Source organism: Schistocerca nitens, chromosome 2 (assembly GCF_023898315.1).
Source record: "Schistocerca nitens isolate TAMUIC-IGC-003100 chromosome 2, iqSchNite1.1, whole genome shotgun sequence".
Lineage (NCBI taxonomy): Eukaryota > Metazoa > Arthropoda > Insecta > Orthoptera > Acrididae > Schistocerca > Schistocerca nitens.
Window position 1 is genome coordinate 291,373,687 of NC_064615.1, and position 14,942 is coordinate 291,388,628.

The 14,942-nt window shown below is 39.1% G+C and overlaps 1 protein-coding gene across 1 annotated transcript in view; it reads left to right on the top strand.

Annotated features, from left to right (window-relative positions):
- Positions 1-1,550: 1,550 nt before the first annotated feature.
- LOC126234993 (dynein beta chain, ciliary-like) overlaps positions 1,551-14,942 on the top strand; it is a 732,993-nt gene continuing 719,601 nt past the window's right edge. Inside the window, exons 1-3 of the mRNA XM_049943730.1 lie at positions 1,551-1,660; positions 1,829-1,977; positions 7,912-8,145. Of these exons, the coding sequence (XP_049799687.1) occupies positions 1,843-1,977; positions 7,912-8,145 (369 nt within the window). The 5' untranslated portion in view covers positions 1,551-1,660; positions 1,829-1,842. The remainder of the gene's footprint in view (positions 1,661-1,828; positions 1,978-7,911; positions 8,146-14,942) is intronic.

Genomic DNA, 14,942 nt, shown 5'->3' on the forward strand with positions numbered 1-14,942 from the left:
TGCTGACAGTTGAAAATTCTTAACCAATGGCTGTTTATGCTGATGTAATAAGCTGGAATTATGTTTTTTGATTTCTTTCTCAAACTGAAGCTTTGTCTCAGTTCTAACCTCTCTTAAAATTTGCTTTCTTTCTGTCCTCCCTACCCTAAAAAAGGGTCTTTTCTGAATCCTATAACCACTGGTATTTTACCACTCATGATAGTGCCTCCCCCCTTTAACTTTCCTGCTATTTCCCCAGCCAATTTACCCTTCCCCTTCCTGTTGAGGTGACGGCCATGCCTAGTATAATCCCACCTACTGAGAGAATCAACAGGAACCACACCAATGTGTGACCCCGCACCCGACATGAGCAGCCGTTCCAGCTCCAAATTAACTCTCTTGACAGAAGAGTTCAAATGAGGTCGGTCATGGCGCCCAAGAACAGATACAAACTCAACACTAGTATGCTTCGATGCTGACGCAATCTTCGCCAGGTCACACTCTATACTGTACCCAGGATCTCTGTCAATACTGTTACCTGCCCCACCCACTATAACCACGGTGTCTTCCTTAGTGAAATCTTTGCAAAGTGATCCTAAATCCTCTGTCACCTGCTCCAGACCAGCACTAGGTTTAAAAAAATTGGTGACCTGGTATTCTGATCCTAGTTCATCCTGCAAAAGTTGGCCAACACCTCTTCCATGGGAACTACCTAACAACAACACTTTCTTTCTCTTTACTGATTTCCCTACATTCTTACTTTTCAATTTGCTGCTGAAAGTTTGTTGTGCCCTGTCTACACCTGCAACTGCTTGAGGCTCACCAGCTTCTAACTGAAGCAACAGGTCAAATCTATTTTCCACATTCACCATAAAGCTGTCAGACAAAGTTCTAGGCCTGTTCCTCCTGTTGCCTGTTGCCACTTCCCACCTCTCTTTACCCTTCTCCCTCCTTAACCTGTCAAGATCTCCCCTGGCCTTGTCTAACTCAGCCTGAAGGGCGGCAATTTTCCCCTCCTGTTCTAGTATCTTCCTATCTCTACTACAAATCCTACAAAACCACTGATGAGTCTCACTTACTTCCCCTATTCCCACGCCACTACAGTCACCCACATGGAAAAAACTACAGCACCCATCACACCAAAGCCCCGACCTAACAATTCTACGGCAAGTCAAGCACTTTTCACTCATGATAAACGTAATAGTTTATTAAGAATAAGTCAGTTAAATTACAGATAAACACGAAAATATGGTTACACAAATTTGGCCTATACGCAACTGTTTACGCAACTGTGTGTAAACAAAAACAAAAGTGCAAAGTTTCTGAAACGGACTGTCCATTCGATAAAATGCAAAAAATCGATCGATTGTAGAGGAATTTGGACATATGCTAGCGGTATGCCGTGCTAGAAATAGATATTAAAGCATGAGGAAAGAGAGCAATTGAATGTCAGCCGCACACGGTCAGTGGAGGTGCTGCTGATATTGCAAGACCAACACCTCCGTAAATAGTACACTGTACAGGTAAATCGAATCGCCATAGCGACTGCTATCGACCTAACACCTTGCGCTGCTGAGTAAGGACGATGTAGTAAAATATACGTATGTTTGTGCGGTTGGAACGAAAAAATTGATTAGGTAGCGTTAAGAAAGCGGTTAAATTTAATCGACGATCGCTTGTGGTTAGTATTCTTGTTAAATATGTATATCATGGAAGTGGCTGGTACTATCACAACAATGTATCTTTGTTGTCAGTTGCGATATTCGCACTTTATTTTGGGTACTTAAGGAAGTAGTTAAGCTTTGGTTATGTTTGTGATTAGGTGTTGAAATACAAATTATTTTAACAGGTGTCAACTTCACAATGAGTGAGGCGAAGGAAGAGAAAAAGGACGATGACGAAGATCCGCGATTGGACTTCATCTTTGCGTATCTCGCAAGATCGCTGAGAATAAAATCCGAAAAATGGACGAAAATGTTGAGCAACGAAGATACGAATGTAAGAGAAAAGTTCAAATTAGCTTGTTGTACTGTTTCATATGTCACTCGGTGTTTTATAAGAAATGGATGCTGAACGATACTGTGTACTGGGTACACCGAACGTGATTCCAGAATTTGTGAATATGGGTAATTTGATTAGCGAGAAAATTTTAATTGAATTGTCATATTAATTTTTTCTATTAATGAGAGCTGATACACCCCGCATTGCGCAAACCACAATGTAATATAATGTAAACGAGGCGTACAACACCAATGCTACAGTTAAAAAGCACGAGGAAGAATTATTAACCAAGATAGAATGTGTAGAATTTTTGGTTGTACATATCGATGAGAACTTAAATAGAAAAAAATATAAATCTTCTTAAACATCCACATCTACACGTTGTGTCACTGCAAGTTTTGGAGAGAAAGAAATCGGTAATTTAGCAGACTCACCGTATTTCATTCAGTAATCTCCTATGTAATTATGTTTTGAGATAACCTATCGATTTAGAAGTATAGTTATCATCGTTATAAAGTCGCAGTAAGAATGTACTAGGATCGTTATCATTTATTACTGTAGCATCGTCATTCGCCAATTATGAGTGGATAGACTCCGTCAGTGTTACATTGTTAACATTACACAAGCATTATAATACAAGAACAAATTAGTATAAGAATGCAAGACAATTTAGCATAAATATAGCATAAAACTTAATGACATATAGAGTGGGATTTTTTTGACCAATATATGTTCATTTCATATAGGCCTAATGGTGGACTGTTGAGGCAGTCCAATTTTCTGTTTCAGCGTCAGAAAACGCGTTCAAACTGTGTAGTGGCTTATGGTGAAGATTGTGCCACATCTTTCCCTGAAATTATAAAATTCCATTTCAGTAAATTTAGATGGACGAACATTTTAATGGCCACTGCTGGAAAACTGTCCCATGTAATGGAGCATCAACAGCTTTGCATGTCTGCATCTTTCTTACCATTGTGCATGTTATAATTGCGGATATCACTCCAGTTGCCGAAGGCTTCATGATTTTCTTTCACATATGTGAGACAGCTGACTGAAAATTGTCATCAGTCCTACACTTTTTAAGTACTTTCTTGCAGCCTGTAGAATGACCCCAGTGGCTTTCAAACAGTGAATAATGTACCATTACTAGTAGATAAGGTACGGATCAGTTATCATGTTATAGTTTCCTCAGGAGGTCAGGAGGTGCATGAGAACTCATAAACAACTGTTTAAAGAGTTTAGTATCTATTGTTTAGTATCTATTGTTATATGATTTCTTGTTAATAATCCCTTAGAGTACAGAGAAAATGATTACATCCAAAATTACAGTATGTTCTTGAAGCAAAAATAACTATAAGTTAAAAATTGACCTTGTCTTGGCAAGGGTTGAATAATATGGCTACCAAAATCTGTGACCGCTTATTCAATAATATTAATTTTCTAACAGACAGCAAAGCAAAATTTGAAAGTAAGCCAATGAAATAGACTCTTATAGCAACTCCAGATTTAAAGAATTTCTGTTTAGAAATGTAATTTGTTTAGTGTAAAAGTAGCTTGTTATGTAATTTATAAACAAAAATAACCAGTTTTTGAGAATATAATGTAATTGGATAGATAAGAAATCTACTCACCAAGTGGCTATTACATAATTTCTTATTTATTTGTTTATTCATGTTGCGTTGATCTGGTAAACAAAATAATTGCTTCAAAGGGAAAGGTTTATGTTACATGAAGTAAAAAAAGTTGAAAATGAAAATATTGCAACCATTAATGTGAACAGTAACTAAATAGGCCTAAGCTAATAATTACAAACTGTAGTAAATAACGTGATTTCAGGAACAAGGTAGGTTTATAATTACAAACTTAAGCATCATAAATTGCAGCTATTCCACAACATAAGTTATAAATGTCTTGAACTTAAAGTATGTAATTAAACTGAGAATAAAAATTTCAGTGATAAGGCGGGCTATTGTATTCATTTACAAAGTGGTAATAACAAAAATAACACATATAGTGTATCATTCCTAAATGACTTAAGGAGAAATATTTACATTTAAAAAATCAAGATAGTAGAAATAGTTTTCAGTTGATATTCCTTTAGTTTATCTTTAAGGTGTGGCATTACATAAGTAAGACCTTTATGTCAGACTGCAATGCATTGAACATGTGCTTGAGTATAATGTAGGTGAGAGTAGTGTACTGTGAAATAAAAATGACATTTTTGATGATTTTGTAGAAATTATTTCTTACACAACAAAGTTTGTATTTATTTAAAAGAGTAATTCATTGTCAATATTTTGGAATAAAACAAATATCATTTGGCAGCTAATTAACAAATTAAGTTATAATTGTAGCTATCGGCAACGCTAGAGGCAGAATCATCGCAATGCCCTTAATGTGCCCTTAATGTGATACACAAGCCATATCTTCTGCTACTAGGGATATAAAATGTGTTTTTGTAGTCCCACACCCACTAAAGGTATGAGACCTTATATTCATCATCACAATCTACTGCCTTCAAGTTCACTTTAGTACTAAAAATAGTTAATTTTGAGTTTTACCAAAATATAGACAACAATCACAACATCCCATTTCCAATTAAAAATCTCTAGTGATGAACTCTCCTCTGATTTACTGGATGACACTTCATCACTTATGTCTTTTACTTTCACACACTTTGTTTTCTGCTTGTGTTTAATTTTCTGCTTGTTGGTTATTGTCATGCTTTCTTCTCATTTTCTTCTAACTTTACCATTTTCCTTGAAGTTTTTTCTTCAATAGACATTTTTTTAGCTGTTGAAGTCAATATGATGCTTCTCCCTTTTAAGTGTCCAGTTGTTTTTGTTTTGTTTTTTGTTTTTGTAGGAGCTTTTGGAATACAACTAAAATCCTTCACTAAGATATATGATTTGCTATAGCTTCTAGTGTATTAACTGCAACTGGCTGCCTCAACATCTTGCAAATTGTCTCCCAGATATCGTCTTCTTCGAGGGATCACACATGTATCTGAATCCAGTGGTTCTATCGGATCAGGCACACCATCTGAAACCACAAATATGAGGAAATCCAACTTATCGAAGATGTTGATATTAAGTCGATAATTACACATTTTCTAAACCCAGAAGTTACAGTTGTTAGTGTGAATGCTTTTTTTTTATTAAATCCAGAATGACATGTTTTGCTCAGATGGGGTATCATCAGGTTACCCCAAGGAGGCACCGACAGGCTGAGCAGTACAGAACAAGATCTTGCTCACAAACGGTATACACAGCTACACTAGAATGGTACTGGAGGTCCTTCTGTATTCACATTGTCCATACATATGATCAATTACAAAGCGATGCATTAGATTTACTTTGACAGATATGCCATCCCGCGCCAATAGATTTTGGATTAAAAAGATACAAACTCTAAGGGGAATAAAAATTGTATTATGTCACTAAGAAGTGATGATACCTTTAGCTGACTTGATAGCACTATCATCAGTAGCTCGGTGGATATTTGTTGAGAATTAAATAAGCTGTAGTAACAGCTGTATATACAACTGTACATACTCAAACCACCTCATAATTACACAGCTATTTTATTCCTTCCAGTTTTTCCAGAAGTTTTTACGAAATGATTAATTATTGAATACTGCCTCATTTTTCTGAGTAGTACTTGTTAACTGAATCTCACTTTGGATTTTGTAAAGGATTCTGCACAGAGAAAGCTATACAAGACTTCATAAATGAAGTCCTGGCATAGATAAACAGGAAAATTATTCTGTTGAAGTGTTGTGAGACCATGACAGTGTGGACCATAAAGTACGTGTCAAATAAAATATTTTGTTATCAGTGGCACCCCTTTAGTATGGGTGAATTCTTGCTTTCATATCAGAAAGCAATAAGTCACATTAACAAACTGTCTACAAGGGATAAAGCTAATATCAGAATGGAGGGGGTCTTACAAGGTTTGGTATTAGGTCTGTTGCTTATGTTGACCTATAGAAATGATCTTCCAAACAGATTTAAAGCACAGTCAAAAACTGTAATGTTTGCTGATGATATAAGCATGAAATCCAGGGCCTGAATTCAACCTTTGACAGACATAACCCAAATGTTAGTCGAACAGGACTACAACTGGTTCATAGTCAACAATTTAAGTCCGAATTCACACAGACTTATATAATCCAACTTCATACAAGAAAAAATATCTTCTGATTACAGATATAAAAATAAATGGTCATACGCTAAGTGAAACACTTTTTGTAAAATTCCTTGGGATCATCCTCAATAAAAAGTGAAATGGAGTCAATGCAGAGAAACGCTTATGTTACTTACAAGTATTTTTCATAGTGTTGATGAGAAGGCTAGAGTGTTGGTTAATTTTCCATATTTTCATTTCCTGTTGTCTTAACAAATTATTATCTGGGACATGAAGCTGAAGTTTGGAAAGTGTTTATACTACAGAAGGGAGCAGTGAGAATATTACAATATGTAAAGAATATGACAGCACATGTGGATGCCTCTGTAAGGACCTTGCCATTGTTACACATGTTTATCAGATCATTTTTTGCTTAATATTGCATATGGCTTCTAATAATATTTAGTGTCAGCTGAAATGGGATTTGCACAATCAAAATACTGTACAGAAAACTAATTTTCATGTAGAGTTTGTCTCATTGTATAGAATCAGAATGCACTTTCAGACCTTGGTGGAAAGTTCTTCAATAAGCTCCAGTCTAACAAAGCAAGATCAGAAGGGAAAGAAAATCCAGAAGAAAATTAAAAGCTTGCATCATTAGCCACCCAGTCTACAAATAATCTATGTATCTGGATTCAAGGATTAAAATTTCCAGTTGGCTGAATTGTAAGTGCCAATGTTTAGATGTGTGACTTACAGCAGTGTATTGTAAACAGGTATCTGTTGTTACAAATGAAGGTAAGTATTTTATTAAAAAATAACAGTGTATAAACCGAGGGAGGAGCAGTTTTTTAAAGTAATTGACTAGGTTACATTTAACTGGGATGAGAACAATTAGTATTAAGAATTTATTGATAGTTTATTGTTAATACAGTGTGCAGATTGAGTTTTTCTTTTTTCATGCATGCCTTGGATTATTTCAATTCCTTGAAAGGAGCTCATTCTTGTTGTCAAGCCAAAGTAGTCCCATACTTACGGAACGATGAGGTCCTAGTGTAGGCGGTTTGCTGTTGCCCTCCTCTGAGCTGTTATGTAGTGTCAAGTGTTAATCCGTGTTGACTTGATGACTGTGTTGAGTCTCGTAAGTGTAATGTTCGGTTTGTGGATGAAGTGAACAAGAAGCATGAAACCCAGTGCTGGCACATAGCATACTCCTTTCGAATAGCACCAAGCGATCCGTTGAGTTTAGCATCCCACTCTGCCGGATGGGTCATCATCAACAGTATTGTGTGTCCCTTACTTTATGAGACACTGCAGGGTGGATGGAAATTTAAGCAAGACATTGGTGCAGATACTGGTGATCAGGAATTTTACACCACTACCCCTCATCTCCCTGCTGGCCAAATACTGACAGTAAAAACTTTCCACCACTGGGCTTCGGATCAACATACCTCTGAGTCTTAACTCCATCATGAAAGCGTAAGTTAGTGACTTTGGCTTAAGAGGCAGGACCTTCCTATTGGGATACGAACAGAACATGAGGAATGAATAAATGGAGACATTTTTGTGGTCACTTTATCACTAAGCTATGAAAACCGTTACTTCCAGTAATGACAATCTTTCAACATTTCATTCTAAGTGAGAGCTGTACAAAAAGCTATTTTTTCTGTAGTTTTCTGATTTTTATGGTAGGTGGTTGCAGCTGTTTTATGTCAATGCCAATGCTGTAGTCACTCGTTTAACTCAGAAAGTATTGACATCTGTTGAACTTGTGTTACATTTCTTTCCGCTCTTCTTTTGTTACAGAAAATTGTGATGGATTTCTTGGATAAGACAACAGAATATTTGTTAATTGTCACAGTCAATACAGCTGGACAGCTTATACCTATCAACAGTTTCCCAGTTAACAGTAAAACAAAATGTTGTTATTTTATCAAATGTTACAAAGAGCCAGTAACATCTCAGAACTATCAGAAAGTATTGCTTTGTGGTGATATGTCATCAAAACCTATTGATGAGTTATCTGTTTTAGTTGCAGAGGTAAGATGGTGCTTAAAATATATTTTTAGTTAAAAAATAATGTGACTTAGATGAAAGCGGTGAGCTACTTTGAAACTGAAAGTTCTTGGATATTGGTGCTGCATCACACTCACTCTTATAATCTGGTACTTTGGTCTGCTTGCTGTGCTTGGCTGCGTGGTTCAATTTCATGGAAGAAGGCCTCAGTGTAAAGTCTTTAAGTTTGACTGGAAGATTCTGTATGTAGGATGTGCTATCAGTACCCAAGAACTTCTAAAATTATCATCAGTGGTCACAAAATGAGCTACTTTATTTTTTGTATCGTATTGAGCAGTGAATAATAACATACAATTTAATAAAAAATAGTCACTTTGAAATTGAAATAGTGCTATTACAGAACTGAATGTTCTCTCTTAGCTGTAGTGAAATTCTGTAAACAAAATGAAATTTATCTATTTTGTTGATAAAAAGGTTACTCTAGTATTTTGATTAAAATAATAAGCAGAAATTTTGTATCCATAAATAACGTGTTTGGACTCAAAACTGGACTGGAAAAAAAGCACAGGTCATTCCTATTTTCAAGAAGGAGGGTCGAACTGATCTTAAAACTGGAAAACAAATTTTGATAATTGGTGATATCTTGGTATCCATCACTTGTTCTAAGATAAGTGAAACACGCTGATTCAAAATATGCAAACAATTTGTCTCTATCACCCACTGTATTTTAGATAGACTCCTACAATCATTTATATTTCAGTATAAAAATTATTTTTTAGTGAAATCATCCATTTTTGGCTGTTAAGACATTATTTATTACCATTACAATTTAGGCATGTTCTCATTTTCAAGCAGTATGGGATGTTCTAACCCACCCAATAATATAAAGCTGTGCCATCTGTGTAAGAGCTGTTGCACTAGGTGTTGTGAATTTATGAGCTATTCCATGTACCATGTACATTACAGAGCTGGAGAAATAATGATGTAAACCCTGAAGTGAACAGCTGATAAATTCACAGCTATTCCATGTATCATATACAGTATAGAGCAGGTGAATAATGATATAAACACTGAAGTATTTACATATGTGTTATGTACATAGTGTATGGAACAGCTGCTAAATTCATAACACCTAATGGAACTGCTTTTACACAGCATGGCAGAGCTTTATATTATTGAGTGACTTACAGCATCCAGTCCAGTCACTAACATCAGCTATCCCATCAAAGGCCGGGCTACCTGTGAAACCAGTCGTGGTCTACAAGCTAAGCTGCAACCAATGTGCTGCATTCTATGTGGGCATGACAACTAACAGGCTGCCTGTCTGCATGAATGGCCACCAACAAACTGCGGCCAAGAAACAAGTGGACCACCTAGTTGCTGAGCGCTATCCTTCATTTCAATGACTGCTTCAGAGCTTGTGCCATATGGAGCCTTCCCACCAACACCATCTTTTCTGACTTGCGCAGGTGGGACCTTTCCCTGCAATACATTCTACGTTCCCGTAACCCTCCTGGCCTCAATCTCCTTTAGTCACTTGCCTCACCCATCGAGCCCCTTCCCTGTTCCCATTCCAGTACTACACAGCCATCATTCCACCACCACCCAGTCTTTTTATTTCTCTCCTTTTCCGTTACTTCCCCCCCCCCCCCCCCCTCCCTACCTCTCACCTGCCCTCCGTCTAGCCTGTAGCACTTCACTGTCTGCCACTCCCACCATACTATCCCTCCCCACTCCAGCCTCCTCCTTACCCCCACCCAGATGCCACTCCCATCATTTACTGGTGCTACTGCTCTCAGTGTGGTTTCAGTTGCCTGAGACTGCAGTCGTGTGTGTGAGTTGCGTTTGTGTGAGTATGTGTGTGTTTGTATCTATTGTTGACGAAGGCCTTAATGGCCGAAAGCTGCTTGTTTACACACAGCGCGTGAAGCACTCATCGTAACAGTGTGACCAACTGCCACACAAACAGACTTCTGTACTTATAAAAAAATAGGAGACCTTACTTTTGGGGTTACCCTCGTACAATTTAAGCTTTTGAACAAAAAGTCCTTCTACCAAAATAGAACACAAACCATGACATTCACGGAAACACAACTCACTCACACAGGGATACTGTGCCTGGCCGGGCCCTGGCAACCATGTGTGTGTGTGTGTGAGCTGTATTTGCTTGGATGTGTGTGTGTGTGTTTGTGTTCTGTTTTGGAAGGAGGACATTTTGTCCAAAAGCTTAAATGCTTAGCAGTTTTTTCATTGTGCTTCTCTGAAACTCAGTACCTCCTCTACGTGGTTTGTAGCTATCTGTCGTTTTCATAATATTATTGTTGTTATTCCATCCTAGACCTTCCACTGTTTAATACAAAATATTCCGAAACACTAAGAAAAATGACAATAATAGCAAAAATAATGCATAATGATGAATACATTTATAATTAAAAAAGTCGATCTGATGAAAATATAGAATCATACAAAAATAGAACACTATTATGAAAAAGAAAGTTGGTACTTACCAAATAGCAGAGATGCTGAGTCGCAGATAGGCACAACAAAAAGTCATGTGTGTGAGTTGCGTTTGCATGAGTGTGTGTGTGTGTGTGTGTGTGTGTATGTGTATGTGTGTATTTGTGTCTGTTGTCTATTGTTGACGAAGGCCTTAAAGTCCGAAAGCTGTAATTGTGAGAGTCTTTTCGTTGTGCCTGTCTGTGACTCAGCATTGTCACAAGAAAATAAGAAAGCAATGAATCACTTGAAAGTAGTCACCACATTTAACAACTTATCACAGGTGTTGCTGCTAGCATGATAAACTTAAATAAAAACGCCCAAGACGATTAATATAAAGTAAGTGCATGTAGAGTGCCAGTGAATATCACCTCTGTCTCACAAGATATGGTAGCCAAAACAATAAAAGTCCTTCTTTCAAAATAGAAACACACACACACACACACACACACACATTCATGCAAGTGCAATCTTAAAGAAGAGCACACTAATTGAAATACTTACATACTTATATCACTGCTCACTTCAAGCAGGAACTTTTCCCTGATGTATGGAGAACATCTAAAGTTATCCCAGTACATACAAAGTTGAGAGAGATAATGTAAATAACTACAGTCCCATCACAATTTCCTCTTTCATTTCTAAAAATATTAGAAAATATTTATGTATGACAAACTTATGGAATTTGTGAATGAAAACAATATCCTATGTAATGAATGACATGGATTTGGAAATAACAGGTACCATGTTTTGTCACTTTGTAGTGGGTTGTTTAAATGTAGGAGTCTCTTATAGCCCTCGCCCCTCTGCAGTCGGAGAAGAAGTCAGTAGTCAAATATGCGGCACTACCTAGCAGGACAACAACATCAAGAGGAAAGACAGCGACTGTGAAATTCAGGAAAGAAAGTAACTGTTATTACAAGGGAACAAGTAAAGACTTGGATCGCGCAATATGTCAATCACTTAAAATCAACTCACAACAAGAAAAACACCTTAATTGAAAGGATAGGGAAATGAGAAATGGAGATGGTATTTGTCACAGTAGACAAGAAAATCGAATCCACCAAAATAGAAATTGAAGCTGCAGGTGAGATTGTTTTGGCTAGACTCAGTATCAAGGATGGACATAAAATTATAATACAGTCCTTTTACCGACCACCAGATTCTCCTCTTGACGTAACTGAAAACTTTGGCGAAACCCTTACTTTGCTTGCACATAAGTTCCCAAATTGTACTGCAATAACTGGAGAAGATTTTAATCATCCAGCAATCAATTGGGATAATTGTAGCTTTGTTAGTGGTGGGCATGACAAGAGATACTGTGAAATGTTACTGAATGCTTTCTCTGATAACTATGTCAAACAGATAGTTCAGAACCCCATTCATGATGGAAATATGTTAGATCTTATGGCAATCAAACAGACCTAACCTCTTTGAGGAAGTCCACATTGAAACTGGTATCAGTGATCATGAGGCAATTATAGCAACAGTGAATAGCAAAACAACTAAAACAAGCAGAAAGATTTGTACATTCAGCAAACTAGACAAAGAAACAGTAGTGTCAAGTCTCAGTGAGGAACTTCAAACTTTTAGCTCAGGACAGGAGCATGGAGAGGAACTATGGCTTAAATTTAAAAGAATAGTTGACGAAGCACTGGAAAGTTGCTACTCACACAAATGCAACTCACACACACAAGTGGAATCTCAAGCAATGAAACCACACTGCGAGCAGTGGCACTGGTGCATGATGGGAGTGGCGACTGGGTGGGTGGGGGTAAGGAGGAGGTTGGGGTGGGGATGGGGAGGGATAGTAGAGTAGGGGTGCTGGACGGTGAGGTGCTGCAAGTTATACGGAGGACAGGGTAGAAGTGGGGAGGGTGTTAGCGGAAAAGGAGAGAAGTAAAAAGACTGGGTGTGATGGTGGAATGAGGGCTGTATAGTGCTGGAATGGGAACAGGGAAGGGGCTGGATGAGTTAGGACAGTGACTAATGAAGGTTGAGGCCAGAAGGGTTACGGGAACATAGGATATATTGCGGGGAAAATTCCCACATGTACAATTCAGAAAAGCTGGTGTTTGTGGGAAGGATTCATATGGTACAGGCCGTGAAGCAGTCACTGAAATGAAGGATGTCATGATTGGCAGCATGCCCAGCAGTATGGTGGGCCACTTGTTTCTTAGCCACAGTTTGTCGGTGGCCATCTATGTGGACAGAAAGCTTGTTGGTTGTCTTGCCAACATAGAATGCAGCACATTGGTTGCAGCTTAGCTTGTAGATCACATGACTGATTTCACAGGTAGCCCTGTCTTTGATGGGATAGGTGATGTTTGTGATCGGACTGGAGTAGGTAGTGGTGGGAGGATGTATGGGACAGGTTTTGCATAGGTCTATTACAGGGATATTGGACATGAGGAAAGGGGTTGGGAGCAGGGGTTGTGTCAGGATGGATGGACGTCGGAATACCACTGTGGGAAGCATGGGAAGAATAGTGGGCAGAACATTTCTCATTTCAGGGCACGACGAGAGGTAGTTGAAACCCTGGCGGACAATATAATTCAGTTGCTCCAGTCCTGGGTGGTACTGAGTTATGAGGGGAATGCTCTTCCATGGCCAGACAGTGGGACTTCGGAAGGTGGTGGGAGACTGGAAAGATAAGGTATGTGAGATTTGTTTTTGCACAAGGTTGGGAGGATAATTACGGTCTGTGAAGGCTTCAGTGAGACCCTCTGTATATTTTGAGAGGGACTGTTCGTCACTTCAGATGCGACAAGATGGAGGTCAACATCTAGGAAGGTGGCTAGATGTTGACCTCCAGTTTAAAGATAGCTATATCAGTACCTCCGTCCATATCAAACCTACAAACCATCTGCAATATCTTCACTTCGACAGCTGCCTCCTGTTCCTTACCAAGAAGTCCCTTCCACACAGACTAGCCACCCGTGGTCTTTGCATCTGCAGTGACGAGCAGTCCCTTTCGAAATTTACTGAGGGTCTCACTGAAGCCTTCACAGACCATAAGTATCCTCCTGACCTTGTAAAAATTCAAATCTCCCGTACCTTATCTTTCCAGTCTCCCACCACCTTGCAAAGCCCCACAGTACGGCCTCAGAAGAGCATTCTCCTCGTAACTCAGTACCACCCAAGACTGGTCCAACAGAATTACATTCTCCGCCAGGATTTCAACTACCTCTCGTTGTGCCCTGAAATGAGAAATGTTCTGCCCACTACCCTTTCCTCACCTCCCACAGTGGTATTCTGCCGTCCACCGAACCTACACAATATATTCATCCATCTGGACACAACCCTTGCTCCCAACCCCTTGCCTAATGGCTCATATCCCTGTAATAGACCTAGATGCAAGACCTGTCCCATACATCCTCCCACCACCACATACTCCAGTCCAGTCACAAACATCACCTATCCCATCAAAGGCAGGGCTACCTGTGAAACCAGACTTGTGATCTACAAGTTGAGCTGCAACCACAGTGCTGCATTCTGTGTAGGCAAGACAACCAACAACCTGACTGTCCGAATGAATGGCCACCAACAAACTGTGGCCAGGAAACAAGTGGACCATGCTGCCAAACATGACGTCCTTCATTTCAATGACTCCTTCACAGCCTGTGCCACATGGATCCTTTCCACCAACGCCAGCTTTCCTGAATTGTATAGGTGGGAACTTTCCCTGCAATACAGTCTACGGTCCAGTAACCCTCCTGGACTCAACCTTCATTAGTCACTGGCCTCACTCATCCACCACCTTCCCTGTTCCCATTCCAGCACTACACAGCCCTAATTCCACCACCACACCCAGTCTTTTCACTTCTCTCCTTTTCTGCTAAACCCTCGTCCCCCGCCTTCAAACCTCTCCCCTGCCCTTTCGTGTAACCTGCAGCACTTCATTGTCCAACACCCCTATCTTACTATCCCCCCCCCCTCCGACCCAGCCTCCTCCTTATCCCCACCGTCACCACTTCCATCATGCATTGGTGCTGATGCTCACAGTGTGGTTTCAGTTGCCTGAGACTGCAGTTGTGAATGTGAGTTGTATTTGCTGGAGTGTGTGTATGGGTTTCTGTCATCTGTTTTTGATGAAGGCCTTGCTGGCCGAAAGCTTTTTTGTGACAGTTTTTTTGTTTTGTCTATCTGCGACACAGCATCTCTGCTGTATGGTGAGTAGCAAGTTTCGTTTTCATATAATTTTTACATTCCATCCTGGATTGTCCATTGTTTGACTATGCATTGGATAGATATGTACCCAATAGAACAGTTCATGATGGGAGAGATCCTCCATGGTATAGAGTCACTGTAAGGAAACTTACAAA